The 22,235-nt window shown below is 31.7% G+C and overlaps 1 protein-coding gene across 4 annotated transcripts in view; it reads left to right on the forward strand.

The window, feature by feature from the left end:
- LOC124543124 (disco-interacting protein 2) overlaps window positions 1-22,235 on the forward strand; it is a 63,863-nt gene that overhangs the window by 18,161 nt on the left and 23,467 nt on the right. For 3 of the 4 annotated variants that reach the window (XM_047121185.1, XM_047121187.1, XM_047121188.1), the window contains exons 2-3: window positions 12-89; window positions 2,015-2,128. In XM_047121185.1, the coding sequence (XP_046977141.1) occupies window positions 12-89; window positions 2,015-2,128 (192 nt within the window). Of the gene's footprint in view, window positions 1-11; window positions 90-2,014; window positions 2,129-15,969; window positions 16,051-22,235 lie in introns of all 4 variants that reach the window. The other variant, XM_047121189.1, reaches the window with a different exon arrangement.

Here is a 22,235-nt window from a genome sequence, read left to right on the forward strand (position 1 = left end):
ACCTTTCGCAGGTGACATCACACAGAAGGGTTATGAAAAGAAGCGCACACGACTCCTTGCACCGTACGTCGCACAACATCAGCCCCAAGGTAAGGTGATATTGATGTTTAATGATGCAAATAAACGCTTCTAACACTGTTGCCTGAACTAATCGTAATAGGTACGTTATTCCTGACCCGTGAGTACTGGTTTCGCTTCGATATTCGACTAACTTATACTTAATTGATGGCGTCACATGTTAAACGAAATATCTCCAGTACTTACGAGTCCAAGGTCGCGACAGAAGCGTTGCCGGGGTCAAGTGTCAATTGGTCGCCGTCGATGAATGCTGGACACTCGCGAAACTATCGGAACCTTAGCGTCTCAAGTCTTATTTCACCAACGAGGGTCAAACGAAGAGGCCATCTTGAATCTGTTCTCCGATTGTTCGAATTTAGAACACGCGTACATTGAACCATCATAAACTATATTTAACATATTATATCTTGTCATTTGTCAGCACGGATATTTTAACATCAGTATTGGTTAAATTAGTCTAAAAACGTTTATTTATTTATAATTTTAATTTGATTGCTAACATGATTGCCATTGTTACATTGCCGCTGTAACTTTAATGCTCCGGTAGTAGAAATCATTAAAATAACGAGGTCGACCTTCGCTCTCACGCGGTGTAAAAAATCTGTCGGTGGAAATCTAAACAATTAGTAAACGAGGTCCAGCGTTCGTTGATTACGATATCATATTAATTTTGTACATGTATACTAGTTTTTATTTTTATTTTTACATTATGGTTTAGTTAGTTGGTGACCCCACACGCACGACAACCACACTTTATCACCACGATACTGTATCATCGTAATGGCACGTAATGTTACACTAGATACCTGGCACTCATTAATGGTTCAGCTTTGTGCTTGCAGTGCAACTCGCGTATAAATACAAACCGTAATTGTTAAAACCTTGGCCCGAGGTGAAACGTGATGAGGTGCGTATACAATTATTCCGGCTGTTCGTTTATTACTCTATGCGAATTTTTTAATATTTTCACGTTCGCAATGAAAGTGCTCGAATAATGGATACACTTTGTCTAAGAATATGCTATAAAAGCTAGATTAAAGACACTGATTAAAGTATAAACAAAACATTTCAAAGCTTTTACCAGATAGCCTTGTTGAAATTGGTAAAATCTGTTAAAACAATGCATTAGAAATTTTGAATGTAAATTGTATTCATTGAAGAAATATTCTTTTATAAGACGAAATTAATATAAAACTAATTCATTTCTCATTGTTAGCACTTGAGTCACAGCAGTGTCATTGTTTCGAATTGTAACTGCCTATTTATTCAGTGCATTATTGTAGTCGCCATTTTGTCTGCCATTCGAGACTTGTTATTATTGTACGAATTGTTCACTTTAGAAGTAGCGTTATTAGAATCTCTTATGTTTATTTGTCTGTATTTGAAAAACATGGTATCGAAGCTATTTAATATTATAATTAAACCATTAAATATTATTCTTATTTATGAGACAAGGGTATGCCATCATGCACAGCGCGTATTGATCGCTCACCTCTCAAAATGCTAGGCTTTAGGTCGACATTTTCGGGCCTGCATTGCGCCACCTGATAACGTCCTCACCTCGGCCCTTATCAGACGCCGAGGTCACCGAACTTTATGATAATCGGTTGCGCAACTAAAAACGAAGTAACTTTTACATAATACAATATGAAATTAGAAGTAAAAGAAAAAGTAAAAGAGAAATTTCGCAATATTTCAAAAACTATACATACATTCGAGTTAATCGTACTGGTAAAACATTTTACACCGTTATCCTATTTATATATCAATATCTACATGTAACTACATACATATATTTTGATTTTTTTCGTAAAATGCTAATGACATTTGACCCGTCCTATGGCTAAGCAAAAAGTATGAAGTTATTCTACAATGAAGAAGAAACTATTTAGAAAGGTCTCTAAATTATGTTCAGGCGTTATGATATATTATACAGCAGGCAATCAGCCGCTCCGTGGTCCGCGTGGAGACGGCGGTAGCAGCCGGCAACATACAAGAAACCGACGGACGCATCGACGAGTCACTCACAATGAGAAGAGATACCATTCAGGTATCTAAGGGAATTAACAGATTGGTAGTTGCCACTTATACAAAAATACACTTCAATTCAACAAAAAATAACAATATCGGCCATCCATGCTTATAACAAAAAATGTTTTTAATTTAATTAGTAATAAGGCTCAAGGAGAATATTATAATTTAAATTACTGCAAGGCTAAATTATAATTTATCGTAATAATAATGCATACGATTTTTAATCCGTGCAAAAACCCCTCAAAAATCTTTACCGTCACGGACTAGATTAGTAAACAGCTGTTAGTTGAGTAATAGTTGCTACTGTAAAACTTGCGTAAAGAACACTTTACGGCATAGTTAAGATGTATGCATTCGGTCTATGACCACGCTATACTTAAGAGATACTAAGATATCAACATTAGTTTCATTTGCTTTAGTAATACATTAACATGAGCTTGCAGTAAACATTAAAAAGGCCTTGAATATTTATCGACGCTAAATTGTCGCATATAAATACGTTCCGCTTTGTAGAGCACGTGAACTAACGCTTTTTGTCCGATGACACTGTAATAGCCCCCCTAGTATAAAGGACACGATAACATCATATCTACCCACATAATTATCGGAACTTATTGCACTGATAAACGAAGGCGAGTGTTTATATATTTAGTCCTTATAAGTGTCATAAATATCTATTTGAGTGTAAAAGTTTTTAAAGATTTTTGTGATATTCTAGTTAACCCGCGATGGTATTATTGAATTCTATTCAGTAGCGTGCGCTGACCCCTTGCAGTCACTTAACTGCTTTGTTAAATTGAAACGAGACCTAGCTGGTTTTATCGCTTTTCTTGAACAATGTAATAGCACCTTCAAACAACTTGAATGGTGAGCCTTTGTTTATCATGCTTTCAATTTTAATCCGGATCGTGGAATCTATATATCTATGTTTATTACATAATCTCATATGTGTTTTTCTCATATTAACAAAGGTAGCTTCGCTTTCGGAATCGATAATTAATTAACTAGGACTTTCAATACACAATTAATAATAATTAAGTTGATTTATGATGTTACTTTGTCATTGAAATTTTTTGTATCCGTTTCCAAAAATATCACTTTTTGTGTCATTTACGTGGCCGAGTCGAACTCGTCGGATTTGTACAGTTTAATCAATTTACTAGACCAGATGATAAAAAGACTAATTGCTTAAGGCAAACAATATCGTTTTACAAATTTCGTCTTGTCGTTTGTATCAGATCAGTATTATTTATGTATTTGTGCTATAGTCATAGAAGTTAAATTCATGGCCCAGTAATTAATTTCCTCATAGAAAGTAAATAATCTAGAAACATTTCAAATAAAAATTGGTATAATGGTCGATTTCTCCAATAAAATATTATTGATCATGACTAATGGTGAAGACAAATAAACATGACGCGGTCAACCACATCCACGCTCATATTACGGGCCTATTCGACTTGTGTTTTTGTGAGATGTTTTGTGTGTCAGTAGAACGAAGTGGAACGCACTTGCCGGCATCCATGGACTTAAAACGAAAAAGCACTAATAACAAAACCCAACCTCCATACACGGCACCTTTTCAATTTAACCCAACTGCAAATTGTATTATATAATTTTCGTTTAATTTGATATTATAAATGTGGTCGTTGATACGCGATAATTAAATTAATAATTGGAAATCAATAGTTAGCTTGTTAAAATTTTGTAATATAATCACTTCATTACATTTTAAACTGAGTTTGTTTTCGAATGTAATCGTTGGAAATTATTAAATATTTACTTTTTTTATTTGTGGATATTTACATTGTATACGTATTTGTGTTGTCGCTTTATAACAAATAATTATATCACAATCGAGCGATGTCCATATATCTGGCTAACAATAAACGCATGATAGAGACAAAAACGCAAGTGTTTCCGTCCCGCTCTGGCACAGCCTCTATTATTACAAGTGATAGAGTGTACAGATGGACATAAATAAAAGTGATATGAATGAGTCGAAATCCAATGATATTTAGCGCAGGAACGCCACTACGTATCAAATTACCAACCTAATATTATTAACGAGCTATCGAGACAGTTTTCCACCAGCGACAAGCCTGCAGCGGTGGGGGTCGCGTCGGTGGTTTTGCGGGCTTAGGGTGCATGCGGGTTTTGCAAACGGAAACATAGGTTTGCTTTTAAAACGTCGCATATTATAACAGGAAATTTTTCACACGTAAATTATTTACGCTGTTTTACGAATATGTTTCAAACCTTCTGCTCAAAGGAGAGGAGGCCTTAGCCCAGCTGTGGGAAATATACAGGCTTTTGTTGTATAATAAAAGAAAAGTTATTTTTAGATCAATAATTTTTCCTTTATATTTTGTCTTATACGAATTACAAGATTTTTTGTTTTGAGTTAAATAAAAATCATAGACTACCAAGACTGTTAAAGAATAACTTAAAAAAATCGTGTCGGCGATGTATAAAAATATCTTTCCTTTATATTCCTCATCGTTATGAAACGGTAACGACCTGCAAAGGTCAGCAAGTTTTATAAACTTAATTACGAAATGCTTCATATTTACGCTTAGGGAGTTTAGTATTAATTACATGTATCGCTTCCTTTCTAAATGTTTAAGTTTAATTTTATTATTGTTTGTTATTATGGAATAATGCAGTTTATATGGATATGGATCACGTTATTCTGACAGAACTTATATCTTATCGTACTTTTATCTCTAACGACCTGTCCCACTATTGCTTGTTTGTTTAACAATATAGTTTTAATCTAACGTTTATAACTAAAGTGGCCAGCTGGGTTATTGTAAATAATTTAATTTATATTTTTCTATATTAACGCTTGTGGTTGCCAGCAGTGGACATGATATGCTAAATACATTGCTGTTATTTTGAGTAAGTGAAACTAGATGTCAGTGAATCATACATTAATAATTTGTTTGTCCTTAGTTAATGCTAAAGGTTGCGTTAAGTTGAAAATATTCTTAGGAAAGTAATGTTTAACGCATAACTTTTTTGATATAACCGAAGCTTTGATGTTTTTATAACTGAAAAACAGTTAAAAGTAGTGTTTAGTAGTTACTCTTGGTCGATAATGGAACTTTAAGTGCTTTGGAGTAAGATGTAGAAAAAACATTTAAAAAATAACAGCAAATAATTGAACTACATATTAGCACGCGAACCCACTGTAAATCATAGTACTTTTCTAGCAAGCAAGACATATTTTTTTTTTAACCAATTACACATAAATCAGCTACTGCTCGTTGTGTTGTCTAAGTCTTAAAATTAAAGTAAAATATCCTTATAGCTTTTATTTTAGTTGAAACTCGAAAATCGATTCCTGTTTTAATTTTTTTCATATTTTCTTTATTTATTAGACAAAGATATATTTTATTCAACTTTATAGTTTTGAAGTAGGTTTAAAAAAAAAGTAATACCAATGACTTTTACTCCGTTCGAAGTGTAGCCTTACACTAATCTGACTTAATAAGTAACTGGTATTGGGTGAATTAGTACGCAAGATAAGACTTTGCTTTCAATTTATTATAAATTCCTTTACAATTTATCGAGTAATTTATATTTAGTTACTTTTATAGTTAACGTAATTTACTTACAGTAACTAAATTCTGTATGTGACATTGAAAGATTGGTTTTCTTTTTAAAATTTATTTGCTATTCATTTATAAACAGTTCAAAACTTGCTGTTTAATATAATCTTGTCAATTATTAAACATTGATTTCTAAATCCTATCCTATCGAATTATAATCAAAAAATATTATAAAACCAATTGGCAATAATATATTTTTTTAATGATACATTTCTGCAGAGAAATTTTCCCAAACAACAAGTACCTACATGAGTGTAGTGTGAGTGAGAGATTTGTCAATTTATTACATCATATGTCTTGGTGCGGAAATTACGAAATATTTGCAAGATGCTTTTTCTGTGGTCTAGTCAAATAACACACATAACCATAAAAAAATTAGCAATTTATGCGTACCTAAAGCATTCATCCAAGTTTGGGTAGGGTCAAAAAAAGAAACAAGACTTTTTCTCTTTATGTTTGTCCTTCAATATAAACGATCTTTATTGTATCCGTTTCAAGCCGGAACGGGGCTAGCAACAAATCACTTTTTACTACTGTCCTTTTTTTGACGACATAATCAAAAACATTAAAAATGAATATAAACTGGTTTCTTTATGTATTTATGACATTCTTAAAATAATATATCCTAATCAAACTTTTGCTTTGCAAAAAAATGCGTTTTTTTCCTTTTAAATTGTTTATATTTTATCACTATAAATGTGTGATCGTGAAGTGAATATCGACATTAATTAAAAAGTAAATTCTCATGAATACAATTCATAACTGTTTACTTTTGGTCAACAAAGAATCATTATTTGCTTTACGAAAAATACGCCGAACTTTAAACAAATATGTTTTTATGTGATATTATTTACAGTTTCAAAATGTAATAGCGAAACGCACTCAAACTGTCTTTTATATAATTTAATTATCACATAGCGTTTACATTTTACGTAATATCTGAAAGTACCAATGAATTGCTTTATTTATTGTCGTTTGATTAACAATGTCGTCTCGTCCAAGATCCCAGCGAGACTTGTACGATCAAGTGTCTCGTAATCACGTATATACAATTAAACACTAGACTCCGTGATAAAACGATTTTATCTTTGAACTGGTTCTTGTAATGACGTATTTTCGATTAGAGTTAATTAATTCTATGTTTAGTCTAATTCATTTAATGAAAATATTGAAAATTTAATAAAAAACAAAACACAACACAACGCACAGCACACACACTGCAACTTAACAAAAGTGACGACTACCAATCTGACGAATCCCTTTTAGTCTTGTAACCGTTTGGAGCACGTAGTACTGGACTTTCTTTTTTATATCACTTTTTTTATATTGATTTTGTAGTTAGGCGTACAATATTATTATTTTTTATTCTATTTTTAAACATAGTTATTCTGGCATGACGTTTTGAGTGGACTAATGTGTTAATGTTTTATTCGATTTTATTTCGGTTCCGGTTCGGCTTATAGAATGTTATTATTATTATTATGGCTACCCAATTGATTGTCTTTGTTAGTGTTATGTTACACACACTAAGGCACGATTTAAATGATTTTTATTTCTACACTGAGAATGCACTTTTTTACCTAAATGTAAGTTAGTATGTAGTGTAGGTTAAATGTTTTAAATGGTACATAATGATGAAAATTTTTGTTACAATTTAGTTCATTTACAAGGAAGCGGGGTTAGTTTTATTTCAAAATATGAATTCAAAGATTACTTACGATGGAAGTAGTATGAGTAAAGAAAACTGGTACAGCTATTGAATCTCATTCGATAGATAAATCTATAAAAGAGAAATTTAGTTCAGTCTATTTGTAGTCGCGCAATGCTTCTTTACGACGGGCATTTTATAGAAGCATTAAATATAGGTTGTAAAGGGTGGGACACACAGAACGAATTATTTATTCAGCTTTGGTAATGTTGGCTTGCAGCTACCGCGTATGAGCATCTTTAGAAAAGCACTTTCATCGATATACTGCAGTTGTACTCAAATGTTTTATGTATATTGTACGTTTCAAAATATAGATGGCCTCGTTAATTATTATAGAATATGGTGATTTTTATGTCTAAGATGTCTGCGTGTTATATCTAGACAGACTGAAACAAACGTAAGTACTTATTCATACAAATATAAAGTCTTTGTCGTCTGGATTGCCGTTTGGCTCGTAAATATATATATTACTTGAATGTATGAATGTCGAATTGATTTTCTTCGTTTTATAAGTCACGTGATCATCCCCGCTGCATATGAGTATATTATTTAGCAGAACTATTTTTTTACATCTTTGAAGCGTTGTAAATCGACAACGCAGAAGCGGGCTGTAATCGTAATGGCGGGCCGTTTTTGTGGACTTTCACGATGTCAATAATCGAACAGATCTGCTATGTACGCATATTATATATATTTCTTTAAATTATAAAAAAATTATATCATAAAATGTTGATATAAATATGCCGAGAGCCTGGGTGTCTACGTTTTTATTTCTATTCTGAACATCAGTTTCAGGGATAAATACTTTTTTATAATTTTTACAAATTCAACTTCAATTGATATTGTTGTTCTAGTATTAATAACATATCACACTATTTATGGTGTTTGCAACACGAGCAATTTATATAGAAATTGAGCGCCTCAGCTCCCTAGCCATTACATTTAATATTTTAGATTGCTTAGTGAAATAATCCTGAATTTATATATATCCCTGAATTGTATTGTCTGACTACGATGTTGGATAGTTTTATATTTGTTACAAAGAGAAAGAGAGAACTGTAGGTACACTCGAATTCGTTCGCGTCGAGCTTGAATTTTTCAATTAGTTTAGACTTACCTTTGTAGCCCTAACATTTCCCGAGATACAATTTAAATCTGATACCGTGAGACATAGTATAAATAGATACTGAGTTTCATTAGGATAAAAATGTCTTAAGTATTCTTCAGCAAAAAATATTCCATGTACAAAAACGAACCATTGTACTACTTTTTGCATTTATAATTGAAATAACTAAAATTCTGTTCGAATGAAGCATGAATACATAAATAAAAAACGCAATGTCCGCGCTGAGTGACCATTGCCGCACCGGCTGCACTATGAAATAGAGATTTGTAAGATAATAGATAAGAGATTACGAACGAAGGTATCGTTCGTAATCGCAGACGAGCGACTCACTAGAAAAGGTTTTGCGATATTTTGAATTTAAATAAGGAACGTTCCATCCATTCGTTCATTTTCGTCAATATTCGTTCCTTTACACCAAAACGATTTTAAATTATTAACATTTATTTTTAAATCTTCGTGGATATATCGGCTTTTATTGCTACTAGTGTGTGAATGAGGCAAGAACTGTTCATATTTAAGTCAGCGAGGTCTATCATTCGTGTTTAAGTATTGTTTACTTAGAAGAGCTCCTCTTCCATTTTGTCTCAACGTTTTCTCAATTAAGCTGTTCAGAACAAACATAATTAACAGAAATATATGAAATAATTTTAGTTACTACTATCGCTTTGATGTTAGTCAAAGTAAATTATATTGAAATTAGAATTAATGTTTGTGATTACTGCGGATGTGAATTTCCGCAATTCAGCTGAGATTTTCACGGATGTGTAATTTGTTACTCATACGTTTGAAATTTAAAGCAACCTTTGACTAAATTAACAAAGGCATATGAAATGTTTCAGTGATAAATAATTGCCAGAGTCTTAACGACTTAATAGTTATCAGACTTGTCTTTTATTCCGATAGTATTTAAAACTTTCTTTATATTAAAATTTCCAAGTCCACGTTAAAAGTATTGTACGGCGTTCATAATACGATGGCAATAGAGAATATATTTGGTCTGACGAATTGTTTGCAAATATCTGCTATTGTTTTGTTTTTAATTATAGATGCTATGCATTATGTGTTTCTTTATCAAAAGTTAATCACTTTATAACAATACAATTGTAATGTTTCTACTGTGTTTATTTATGATTTGTTCAATTATATTTCATAATAACGCTCAGAATATTATTATTAGGAATTGCGCATATAGAAAAACTAGTGGTCGCCGCTTCACTGACATTTTAGGGTGTTGATCGTCACGTGTAGCCTATGTTCTTTCTTGTAGTTTAAGTTTGCTTCATACCAAATCTCATCAAATTCGGTTCAGCGGTTTAATCGTGATAGAACCACAGACAGATAGAAAGACAGCCAGAGTTACTTTCAAATTTAAAAAGTGAATATATATTAATAAATCGTTACAGAGATTTTCTTTATCAATATAATGATTTCGAATTTATGATTCGAAATTTACATTTTAATATTTAAATAGGTTCTTTGCGTAGTGAAGTATCTTTTGAATCAGGATGAAGTATTCTTTATTGAGCGTCCACATCATCGACTATCAATGTATCTTTTCACATTACATGGCAGTAAAATGTCAATGACTCCACATTCGTGCTCGTGTACTATCCCTAACAAGTAGCCTTTTGAACTGTTATATATATCATTCTTGTTTTAATGTATCTCCTAACATTTTCTATGTCATCTGTGAGAATATATTTGAAATTAAAATAAATACTTCATAGACATGTTCGAATTTATAGTATCTAGTTACATGTAAATATATTATAATGAAGTACTTTATAAATTTTTTAATTATTAAAATAAAAGGTCATGCTCTATTTCCGCCTAACAAAATTTTATAACAAAACAATGCTTTTTAACATAATTAGTTTTACATTACATTTTTATTATTCTCGTTTGCCTCAGAACGAATTCCGGAATCCGAAAGCTAGCATTATCCTCATCAATGTTCGAGGCAGGTAGGTTGCGAGATTGACTGTAATAATATTTACCATTTCTTCTAAATTCGCATTATACGGCTAATTATTTCCGTATCTGTCGCGATGATAATCTATTTGTTGCGCGACTTACCTATAATCTAAATCAGGAGGCGAAAATACCTTGAAATATGACAAAAGCAATTTCACGAAATAATTTGACAATACCTAGCGATTAAACATTGAAATGGAAATCCTTAATGGGCGGTTTGACGGTTGCTATTTGGAGATAGTGAATTATCGGAATTCGATCGTTCTAACGTCGGTGACAGACATTGTTTTAGTTTAACGAGTGGACATCGAAATGATTTTCGTTTTTCCTAGAAAATAGACAGGTACGCTTTTGACTTAAAGCATTGCATTTTTTTCCTTTATTAAAATCAATCATACAAATTCTACACTTATCATAGCGCGATGAGATGATTAGAGATAATTTTTGAACAACAGATCTACATGCTTTACGAGGCTTAACGGGAAAACCACTTAAAACCGACCCAAAAACAAACATAACTTTTATTATCCGAGTTTTCGAACCCGAGACCTTTCTGAGCAAATAAGTGCGACGAATCAGCTACTTGTTTCGTTTATGAAGTAGGTAAATGTAAACTTGATAAAACTATTCTAGGGCTCCGATGATACACGCTGTAATGTGATAACACTCTCCGCACCCATGTGCGAGATGGCCGCACCTTTGCTTTCATTACATTCTAAGCTTAATCATGTTCTTTTTTTAGTCGTTAGCTTCGCCCATCGTTAGTTCGACTGGGTGACAAATTGCAGACGAAATTTTAATTAATAAATAATATATGATTTATTACACTACTTATAATCTTTATTAATGTGAAAGTAGCTTTGTATGTCTGTCGCTATTTCACGGCCGAACTGAACCGAATTTGATGAAATTTAGTATTAAGCAAATTTGAACTACAAGAAAGGACATACTACGACACACTACGATACTACTGCACTAAAACGCGAGAGAAGTCACGGCCGACTTATAGTTTAAAATAAAGGAACTCGATATCAAAAAGTAATAACTATTCCTAGGTCCCAGTAGATAAAGCATGTGAATGAATATTTAAGAGTATCAAATCCCGAATTTGTGTACCTTCACAGCTTAAATTATAAATGCCATTTGCCTAGTGTGCATTTGTGAATAACGCTTGCATTTTTACATTCTGTGGATTAACTATTTAAACAATCGTTATAACGTAATTCCGTTGTTTTCGAATTCAATAAAAAAAGTCGTCATTATTTGTACGTTCGACTTAGAAGTTTCACATTAAAGTTTAATGATAAAGTACGTTGGTGTGTTTTATTAGATAAATAATCGAACGAAGACAAACTAAGTAACGGTCGGATGTTTTATTGACAATGTTTTACTACTTTTGAGACTTTGTAGTTTCAAGTGTCGTCCGCAAAGATTGATTTTGTAATTATAAACGGACGAGGGTCGAAGTTAAATAAAGTAGACATATAATAAAGGCATATTAGTTTCGCAGTTTTAGTTTTATAATGTTAGAGTTTCGTTAGTATATATTATGACCCTGATATAAAATACATATAATCAAGTGATATTGAGGATTCTTTTTCCGTTTGTTTATTTTCGTCCCGAACTACCAATCTAAGACATTTATGAAATAAAATAATACTCGTTCCTAGCAAAGCCCTCCTTGAAATTGTTTTGTAAATTATTTCTGATTTTCTTCACAAAATAATATCTTAAAATTTTATCGATAGTAATGGTGGTCGATAGTAAATGGATACAGGCTTAAACGATTACACTGTTTTGTTCGGTTCTGAGATTCTGTGTTACGTATACCTAACGTTATTGTTTATTTTTTATTCTAGTCACGTTTCTTTTTTATAGATTTTAAATAAGTAAACTTTTTACACATGAGTAGCAACGCACTTCGTTATTATTTTTACAATTATTACCTACAGCCAGCACGCAAGAATGCTTTGATTACCGTTCACATGAAACCGGATAAAACAAACAAAAATCTTTAGACCATAAGTAATGTAGCCGAAATAAATATGCTTTTACACTAATACCTTTCAGTTTTAAGCTCTTAATGGCGGATTGAATATTGAGCTTTTACATATTATTTTTAAAAGCATATTATATGAGTTTATTTAAAACACGTTCACGCTGGATTTGAGTTACGTAGATTTCCATCCACTGGAATTCATTCCCTGTTTATAAAAATAATATTGTTTTTATAACTTAATTAAGTACTTCTTAACATTAAGCACGCGATGCAACCATTGTTGCTCTCGCGTTGAACGCTAAACAATTTTGTAAATTTGCCATAGAATATGTAGCGTGCTATTTAAATAAATGTTATAGTTCAGTAATTTATTCAATGAGCTTGGATCTTTTGTCGAGTAAATTACTTTATATAAACAACGACTTAATTAGATGTAGCATCTTAATGAGATGATAATATATCAATTATCGACTTCGATTCGTTCATTTTAAGAACTGCGCTTTTACCTTAGCTTTCGAAATGTATATAATTATATCCAAAGTATGATTTGAAATATAGCATGACCAATTTGAAACGTTGCTCTAGGGTTTTCGTGATTATAAAATAATATTAAGATTGGACTGCTATCATAACGTTCCCTTGTATCCATCCCACTTTACAAACTAACGCGTGCAGTTTAAATGATGTAATTAAGCGTCAAGTTATAGTGAAATTTGTTATATACTTTGCTAATACAATCACATACTTTTTTTAGTGTATAGTGACGATCCGTCCCGTCTTCTTACGGATGCTATGTATTAATAGTAAATGAAGCGCCCATTACAAGAATATCTATTAAGTAGTTATATTTTTATTTGACTTTTTATTTTTTTATTAATGTTATTAGTATTAAATAATTAATTACCTAACCATCCTGACATTATATAAAAGAAAACAGATAATTTTATTTTCAAATAGATAGAAATTTTTCTACGATTTGTAGTTAAATTAAAATTTAGATAATCACTGCGAAGATCAAAATTTTATCGTTACAGACTTATCCGATCATCCGTTTCACAGCAGACGAAATTGTTTCGCTCGCACCTTATTTGAAGTCTGTTATATCTTTTAAAATATTCAACCAAACGATATAGTGTAAAATAAAATTATAAAACGATTAAATGCCTAAGGTAACTAAGATAATAAAATTTCAGAGCGCTACAAATACACAACAACTTTGTTCGAATGGATTTGTAGATCTACAAAAACCGTTTTGGAATGTATTTACGACATAGGAGGAATTTATAGATCTTATACTAAAAAAATAAGACTTAGCTATCAGCTATTACCAATAGTAAAAGTTTTCGTTTATATTTATCAATAGGTCTAAATATATTACAAGATATTATATATGAAATAAATGCATTACAGAAAGGACCTTGAGTGCACGGATATTATGTATTAACTCTACGGATCGGTAGCATAGATTAATTTACGAATAAACTAGTGAATCACCGGCTTCAATTTAAGTTACGAAATAACAGTTTATAGTTCACTGACAATAGTTTATATTTATATATAAATATATCATACTAAACTTCGATATCACATTGCAAATTTGTGCAGTAGCATCTGATATCATCCTATTTGAATTATTTAGTATATTATGTATCCATAAGTAATTAAACTGTTATTTTCCATTTAAAGTAACTCTTTAATTTTATTTATTCAAATAGTGTAAATATTAATTAGCTAATGAAATATATTTGCATTAAAACATTTCAATTGATGAATGATAATTTTCTTTATTCAGAAAACTTTTGACGATGAAAATAGCACATTTAAATTAATTACCATATCATTGACTTTAATTTATGAACAAATACAAATCGACACCAACAAAGAGTAATTTAAATATTAGTTACTGCACTCATTATCATAATCATTATATATGTTATATAATTACAATAACACTGTTATTTACTCATTTTATTCATTTATTTCTTCGGATTCGGCTTGTTTGTCTGTATGCGCTGCCATTACATGCCTAACAACGGAATTAGCACTTTTGAATTTCTTCTTGCAGATACCACAATGATAGTTATTTTCACTGGTAAAATGAATTTTCCGTGAATGTCGATAGAGACCATTATTCGAACCGAATAATTTACAGCAGAGGGCACACTTTGGTCCGTCAGTTTTGTGTTTGTATAAAATATGGCTCTGCAAAGCCGGTAATGAATTGAAAGAGCGACGGCACCAGTTACAATTCGTCGCGCTCGGAGGGTGTATAGTTGCCATGTGGTTTGATAAGCTACGACTGCTCGTGAACGTACGCCGACATAATTCACAGGAGTTGTTCATACTTTCCGGATGTTTATATTTGCTGTGGTTGCGAAGAGCGAGCGCCGAATCGAATATCTTCCCGCATTCTTCGCACGGAGTTGCCATATTGCTGCAGTTTAACATGTGACTGTTTAGTTGCTCCGTAGTTGGGAAGGTTCTGTAACACGCCTTGCATCGATTACCGTAGCGATGCATGTATCTGACGTGTTTCTGTAGGCTCATCAGTGAAGGGTATTCTTTGTCACACAAAGCACATTTCACCACGACCTGATCTTCGGGATGCTTTAAAAGGAGATGCATGTTGAGTGAAGTAACGGTTTTGTAAAATTTCCCGCATTGGAGACACATGCGCGGAGAGTTGCCGGTCTCTCCTTTATTTTTGTCGCTCAGTATATCATGTAAAACGGCAGTCGAAGATCGTAGGTGCTCATCTATAATCTCAGAATCTAATCTCTCAACATCAACCTCTATGGTTGCTTCCATATTTTAAGTGTATCTTAAGACTCTATTTAAAATAAAATATTAAATGTCATCACAGAAAAAAATTGCAATTTTTTTTTCGCTGTCAAATGTCACACGTAAGAAAAATAAATTAGTATTATAACGAAAAAAAAGTTTGGTAAAGAAAAAAATGAAATGTCAATCAAAATTTATTAAATATATTTCTTTTAAATGAAGCGTAATTTTAGAAGAAAAATAATCGTGATCGGTAAATTGTGGTTGCGTGCGTCATAACTTAAAGGATTGCTCCATTGTATAGAAACTCGTGTGATCCTAGTCTGCAATGTATAATATTTTTTATTCAGCAATGACTAGTGAAGTCCTTAACAAAAGGTATCTTTAATCACCAATCTCCAAAATCTTCAATTCACTACGCCTTAGGTACTTGAAGATAAGGTTGGTGGTTAAATTTACATGCAGTTTTGTTTATGAAATGCAATTTTGTTAATAACTTTTTATTAACAAAGTATATTGTATATATATTTAAAATATTGAAAAAAAATCTCCTGCAAATGAATCGATTCCAAATTTGAAATTGGTTCCTCTTGTGGCGTCCACATACCTGTGTGAGTGTGGTTACGTGTACGTGTGGTTCTTTATCGCGTCGCAGTGAGATCGGCCGCGGCGCTTCGTTCGCCGCCTGGAAGGACCAACAGACGACTCACGCGCAACGAGAGTCGCTACCACTCGGGTGAGTCATAACACTATAAAGAACCTATCGCTGTCCATGGACATGGTGATCATATTATTATATTATGTGTGATGTCATTCTTGTCAGTCTTTTGTTTCGGGCCTGTCTAGAATTTTTTAAATCTTGCTCGTTCTATTTACTAACAATCGTTTACATAGTTACTTGGTATTTTTTCTCCTTTTGGTGTATAAATATCATCGCTGAGCTAAAACTGCTATTACTATCTTCGTTTTATAAAGATCAAAAGTAATAGAATATATTTATAATGGCTTTCACCATTACTTGTAGCAGTGGATTTTATTAAATGAGATCTCGTCGTTATTATTGGATATGATTTTATAGTTAGGTTTACAGTAAATAAACAATTTATTTAATAAAATAAATTAGGGGCAAAGGCACCGATATAGTAAAATTGCAATACACCTTTTAAACTCGAAAAACATGTTTAATATCAAGCCGAGCCAGTTCTATTTCTATTTAAATATTTGTGTTAATACTTACTTTGCAAGGGGAACCGTTTATTTATTGGTTATTAACGCTTGTCGACCTTCAGATTACTGGGGGTAATTTAAATTATTCAGATTTCGATTATGACTTTTATATATTACGTAACATAATCTCGGTTACATAAATGCCAATGATTCTTTTTTTGGTTTATTTAACTGTCGAAAACAAATACTGCAATGCAATTGAATGCACCTACAGGTGTCAAATTATACCGAATTCAAGTCGTAACAAATACCTCGGCGATATGATAAAATGAATAACTACTTCGCAATTCCTTGCCGTATAGATATTAAACTTGTACGGTCTAAATTTATTGTGTAAACTTGGCATAACTTATAAGTACAGGACCAAAATGTATCCTGATTATTCAAAGTAGTAATACACGGATGTCGGTGTAATCGAAAATGTGTCTTACGTAACGCGTGCTAAGGCATAAAATACGATTTAAGTGTCGGTTTGTGAATATATGATTGGTGTTGGACTGTGGTAGTGCGTGGAACTTGAAAGCCAGTTCTCCGCGAGTCGACGTGTTGCGACCCCAATACGGTGAGTCAAAACCGAAGCCCAATTAAAGCATCAAGTATTGAAAAACTACAATCATGTCAAAACACTGTAATCGAACGAGTAAGTTCAGAGTGTTATTAAAGTATTACATTTGCCTTCGACGGATATAAGTATCACAAACTTTATAATATAAATAAATATATTTACTTTTATATAGAAACAAACCCGGGCTTAAATTGGGATAGACGCTGCCTGCCAGACTGAATATTTAATAACGCCGAAGGCTTATAGTACGTTGCGACTGTTTTATTCATAATATTATATTGATTAGGGCTGTTTACATATTGCACGGTGTTGGGCTTATATACAGGCTTTCTTTAAACTCTTGTCATATTCAATTAAATTTCACTGAAAAAATATAAGTTTCTGTAATAGTAAAATTTTTGTAGCTTAATCTAACAAAGTTCATGCAACTTTAGAAGAGATTTTACCTTTTTATTTTTAGCTTCGATTAGTTTCCTAAAGCTTTGAAAATATAATAGTTATCTTAACATAGTTTGTATTTAAAAAGTACCATCGTTTCATTAAAAAAGTTTTCATTTAAGACGATGCACCGTCATCGTCTTTGAAAGAACACTTTTGACATGGATATAATTTTTTTTTGAATATCTCCGGGAAACCAATTTATATCTCGGGGCAAAAAAGAAACTACGCGTCGATTTGTGACGTACACGCGAAAACTTTTAAATAGATTCAGGACCCTAGCTTATATAATAAAATGATTAGTAAATTATAAATAATTTAAAATTCATGTATGTATGACACACGGATAAAATTCCATTGCTAATTATTCGATTTATAAAAAGATTTCGTTATATGTAGGTCTATTTGTTGACCGACAACTCAAAAATGGTTAAACCAATTTGGATGATTTAATCTAGTAGTCCCTTATACGTGCGGTCCCGATATTGAAATTTTAAATATCAATATTTCGACGAACGATTTGAGATTTTACTTTATGGATTATCTCCATAAAGAATAATTTTTTTTTTATTTCGTTGTAAACATTGTTTACAATTTCTTTTTATTTTTTCTTATATAATGAATTTTGGCCACATCATCTATACTCCAGTTCAAATAATATTTGACAAGACTAGACATTTCTATAATTAATCATTACTCTAAAGGTAAAATATTAAAGAAAAGGCATACGATAACATTTGATGGTGTTAAAATATACGATCATTTTTTATTTATTTTCTTAGTTTTACGTTTCCACTTTAATAAGCGAAGCACTCTACAAAAGAATCTTAAATAATAAAATAACTTAGACAGCTCTAATAAAACTTCCCTTTGAATATATTACGGCTTAACAGCTTTCTTAGCTCACGATGCCGCCTACTCGCTTCAATGCTTATACAAAAAGTTATGTTTTTATAAAGCATTAAACCGATGCCATAGTGATGATGACATGAAATCGGTTGTGTTTTTTCTTAAAACATTTTGTATTTATCGTCTTTACCATTACAATGAGCACACGGGTCACGTACTCTAGGCCCTCATTGTCAAGGTAAAGACTTATATTTTTCTTAAAGTTTGCGTGTGTATTGCTCGTTGAGAACCCTGTGTATTAAGATTGCGGATCCTTAAAGGACAACATACGAGAAAAAACAATTTAGATCTATAATACCGTTTTGAAACGGTAAGTAAATTGAGACGAGAAAAAAGATGTCCAACAGGACTCCAAATCCCTCGCCCTAGGACCGACTTAACCGTCCCTCATATAAAGGGTGTAACTTACACATTTAAAAGTTGTAAAGTGAAGTTTTTGAAATGATGTAATATATATGCTATATAACGAATTGTAATACTGTTACATATAATAATGATAAGAGTATTCATATTAAAGTGGCTGCACCAGTCGCAAGCAAGCCACCAGCATGATTTATTAATACATTCATGCGTTTTTAACTTCAAAATAAGCTTCCCAATTTCCCAGTATTTTTGGCACATGATAGGCGTTTATTGACTTTACCAAATAACCGATACAACAAAATGCGGTTGGACACCAATAACAATGATTTATCTGAAAACTGCACTCGTTCACATCATTTTAAACTGACGTTGCAAAAAGGAACGGCGTAAATATTATGAAACATTTTGTTTTTAAGGTTTTAATTATAAAATGCCTTATAATATTATCGAAATAATACAAAATTAAATTTTAAAATAACAGTCATATGTAAGCGGGATTCGATGGTTTTATTTTATTCTATTGTAATTGAAAGGCAGACGAACGAATAGGTAACGTGATGACAAATGATCATATCCTACATGTATGTATATACTGGCGCCGTAAGAAATATAAACTTTATTTCACTTCGCTAATATGATATTATATGTATATACCTTGAGTAAGTTGAGAAAATATTCCTGTTAATAACATAGACGAACAGACAGACATGAGATTATTCTCCTATTAGAGAACCGTTTTTCGTTGTGGTGTGTGTATTACTCAGGGAATATAAATTAGTTGACAGTAAAAGGCGAAAAGAATTCTTATGTTTATTTATTTTATTTTGTACAAAAGAATTGTTTGGGACTATTGCAATCTCTAGTTTCCTTATAAGAATATTATCCATTTATAAATTATTTTATTTTTGCTTATCTTTTCTACCCAACGATATGATGTAATAATATTATTTAAATACAAATGGTATAATATAATGTAACTGAACTCTGAATTACAATTGTAAAGTAAAAAATTATCTAGAAGCTGGACCCCGTGCTTGTCTAACGAATGACATACTTTCTTAAATGTTAAATTGATCCAAGTGGCTGTGATTGTAGAGTACGTAATGTCCTCAAGAAAGTCGGGATGCTTGTTGTGTCCGTACATGTACCCCGGTCCTTTAATGATAGCTACATATTATAGTCAAAGAAAACAAAACATCTCAACTATTCAGAATTATATAGCGACTTATACCATTATTAAATTTGTCTTTCCTGATATTTATATAGATAAATATCATGTTTAACTAGATATTTCAAAAGGTATTCTTCTTTAGCTTTATAAGAATCTTTACAGAATTTCAATTATAAAACCAGTCCCACTCTCTTTTTCATTTTCACTTGATTGAAGAAAAAAATATACTGAAAGTGTTCAACAATTCAACAAGCGTCTAAAAATATACGCTCGTTAATATTTGAAGTCGATTCCAGCACCGTGCATTTTGACGATTTTAAATAGGTCAGTTTGTAGTACTGTGAACTACCTCAGGATATATTCGGCTTAGCTCCTGATCGCTCGCGATATTACACGGATTTAGCTTTTAACCTCGAGCTCCGTGGGAGATGTCTAATAACACAACTTTAATTGCGCATCGTTTTACACACACACATGCACACACATACATATACTAGAATACTATCGCAGATGTACAATCATGAAACATCAACATCAAGATAATCATATTTTTAATATTATATCGAAGTATAACTTAAAATAAATATAATTATTACATTCCAATAAATATAATCATTAATTAAATTATATAGAATTGTAGAAATGTCGATAAAATTTGTACTAAATTAATTTACTGGTAATAATATTTTGACCAGTTGAAGGACTGTTGTAATTTAAATGAATGTTTTAAGTAATGAAAATAATTCGAAACGCGATAAATCTTATCTCAAACAGTTTTTTTTAATATAAAGGCACTGATCAAATTAAATATTTATGTTAAGTATTAGTCATATTTCATATATTAAAGAAACCTTTTTTGCGCTTCGGTGATTGCTCGCACGACTTAAAACGGCCATATTAATGCGGTCTTCTAGATAACATTGCAAGCGCTTGGACACGTGTGTCGTTATCTGACGAGTCTTTAATTTCTATGTAAATACGAGGGTTAATTTAAAGTTGCAATTTCCGAAGCTCTATAAATATCACTTTATATCCTTTTCGCTCTTATACCTTTTTTTAGATTTGTCTTATTTTATTTTTGTCATATTCTATTAATTATTATACCTACAGTATCATCACGTTAATATACTACTGCTGGGCAAAAGCTTCTGTTTAGGATAGAACTTGCAGCCGTCTTTCATTCCAACGTTTAAGTAGTCAAATCTATTGTAAATTCTTATATTTTCATTCAAATTTAAATGCATTCACGTAACTTTTCTCTTGATGATTATGCTCAACTTTAAGCATGCGATCAGTTATGCAAATGAGGCATGAGAAAAATTAGTAATGCTTGTCCTGATTTGAACTCCCGATCTTTGACCCAAAACAATGCGATCTATGCACTAGGCAACCACGACTCCTCAATAAGTACCAGTTTGTCGTGCATTATTAGGGTTACAGTGATCATTTAATATATTTAACAAGACATTAAATTAAGTTAACAGAAGTAACAAATGTTGGATACATGTCGTGCGTGCAAGAGAAATTCCTTAGCTTGCACACGCAATAGTCGCCATTGAATATTGCTGCTTCCACTACCTATACAATATTTCATTCACATATTTTTTATATTTCTTACTGTACTTGATTGCTCTATGGAGAATCATTGTGTTGACTTACTGTGCGGCGAATAAATATAATAATCTTTGTTAATAAACGAACAGTCGTTTTTTGTGTTTCCTAACGGAAAAGAACTACTAAACCAATACATACAATCATGTTTTTTGTGCATCTAGTAAAATGTGGGTAAAAATAAATGTTTATAGCATTTATTTTTATTTTTAAAGCATAATTGACTTTTGTTTCAATTTAAAATTGATTTCATTGGGAATTTATTTATATTCAATATAAATCTAAGTATATTTTATGTTGTGATAAATTTAGATCCATTCATAGAAGTCTATTTATGTGTGCTGTATGGGAAAATTACGGTAGCCACAAAATACGACATATTTCAATGAATAGTTTGTAATTGTATACAAACATATTAATGGATTCTATCGATGTAGTTTAGATAATACTTTTAGACAAATAATAAAGCTATATTCAGCATATGCGCTTAAATAGTAGCTACTCTACTATTTAAGCGCATATGCTGAATATAAATAAAAAACGTGCTTCTCGCAATACGCGACAGATGTGATAAACTAATCTAAGTTGTACTATTTAATATAGAAATTGAAATTTGAAGCCGTAACACGTTACGTAA

The sequence above is a fragment of the Vanessa cardui genome, chromosome Z (assembly GCF_905220365.1).
Source record: "Vanessa cardui chromosome Z, ilVanCard2.1, whole genome shotgun sequence".
Classification (NCBI taxonomy): domain Eukaryota; kingdom Metazoa; phylum Arthropoda; class Insecta; order Lepidoptera; family Nymphalidae; genus Vanessa; species Vanessa cardui.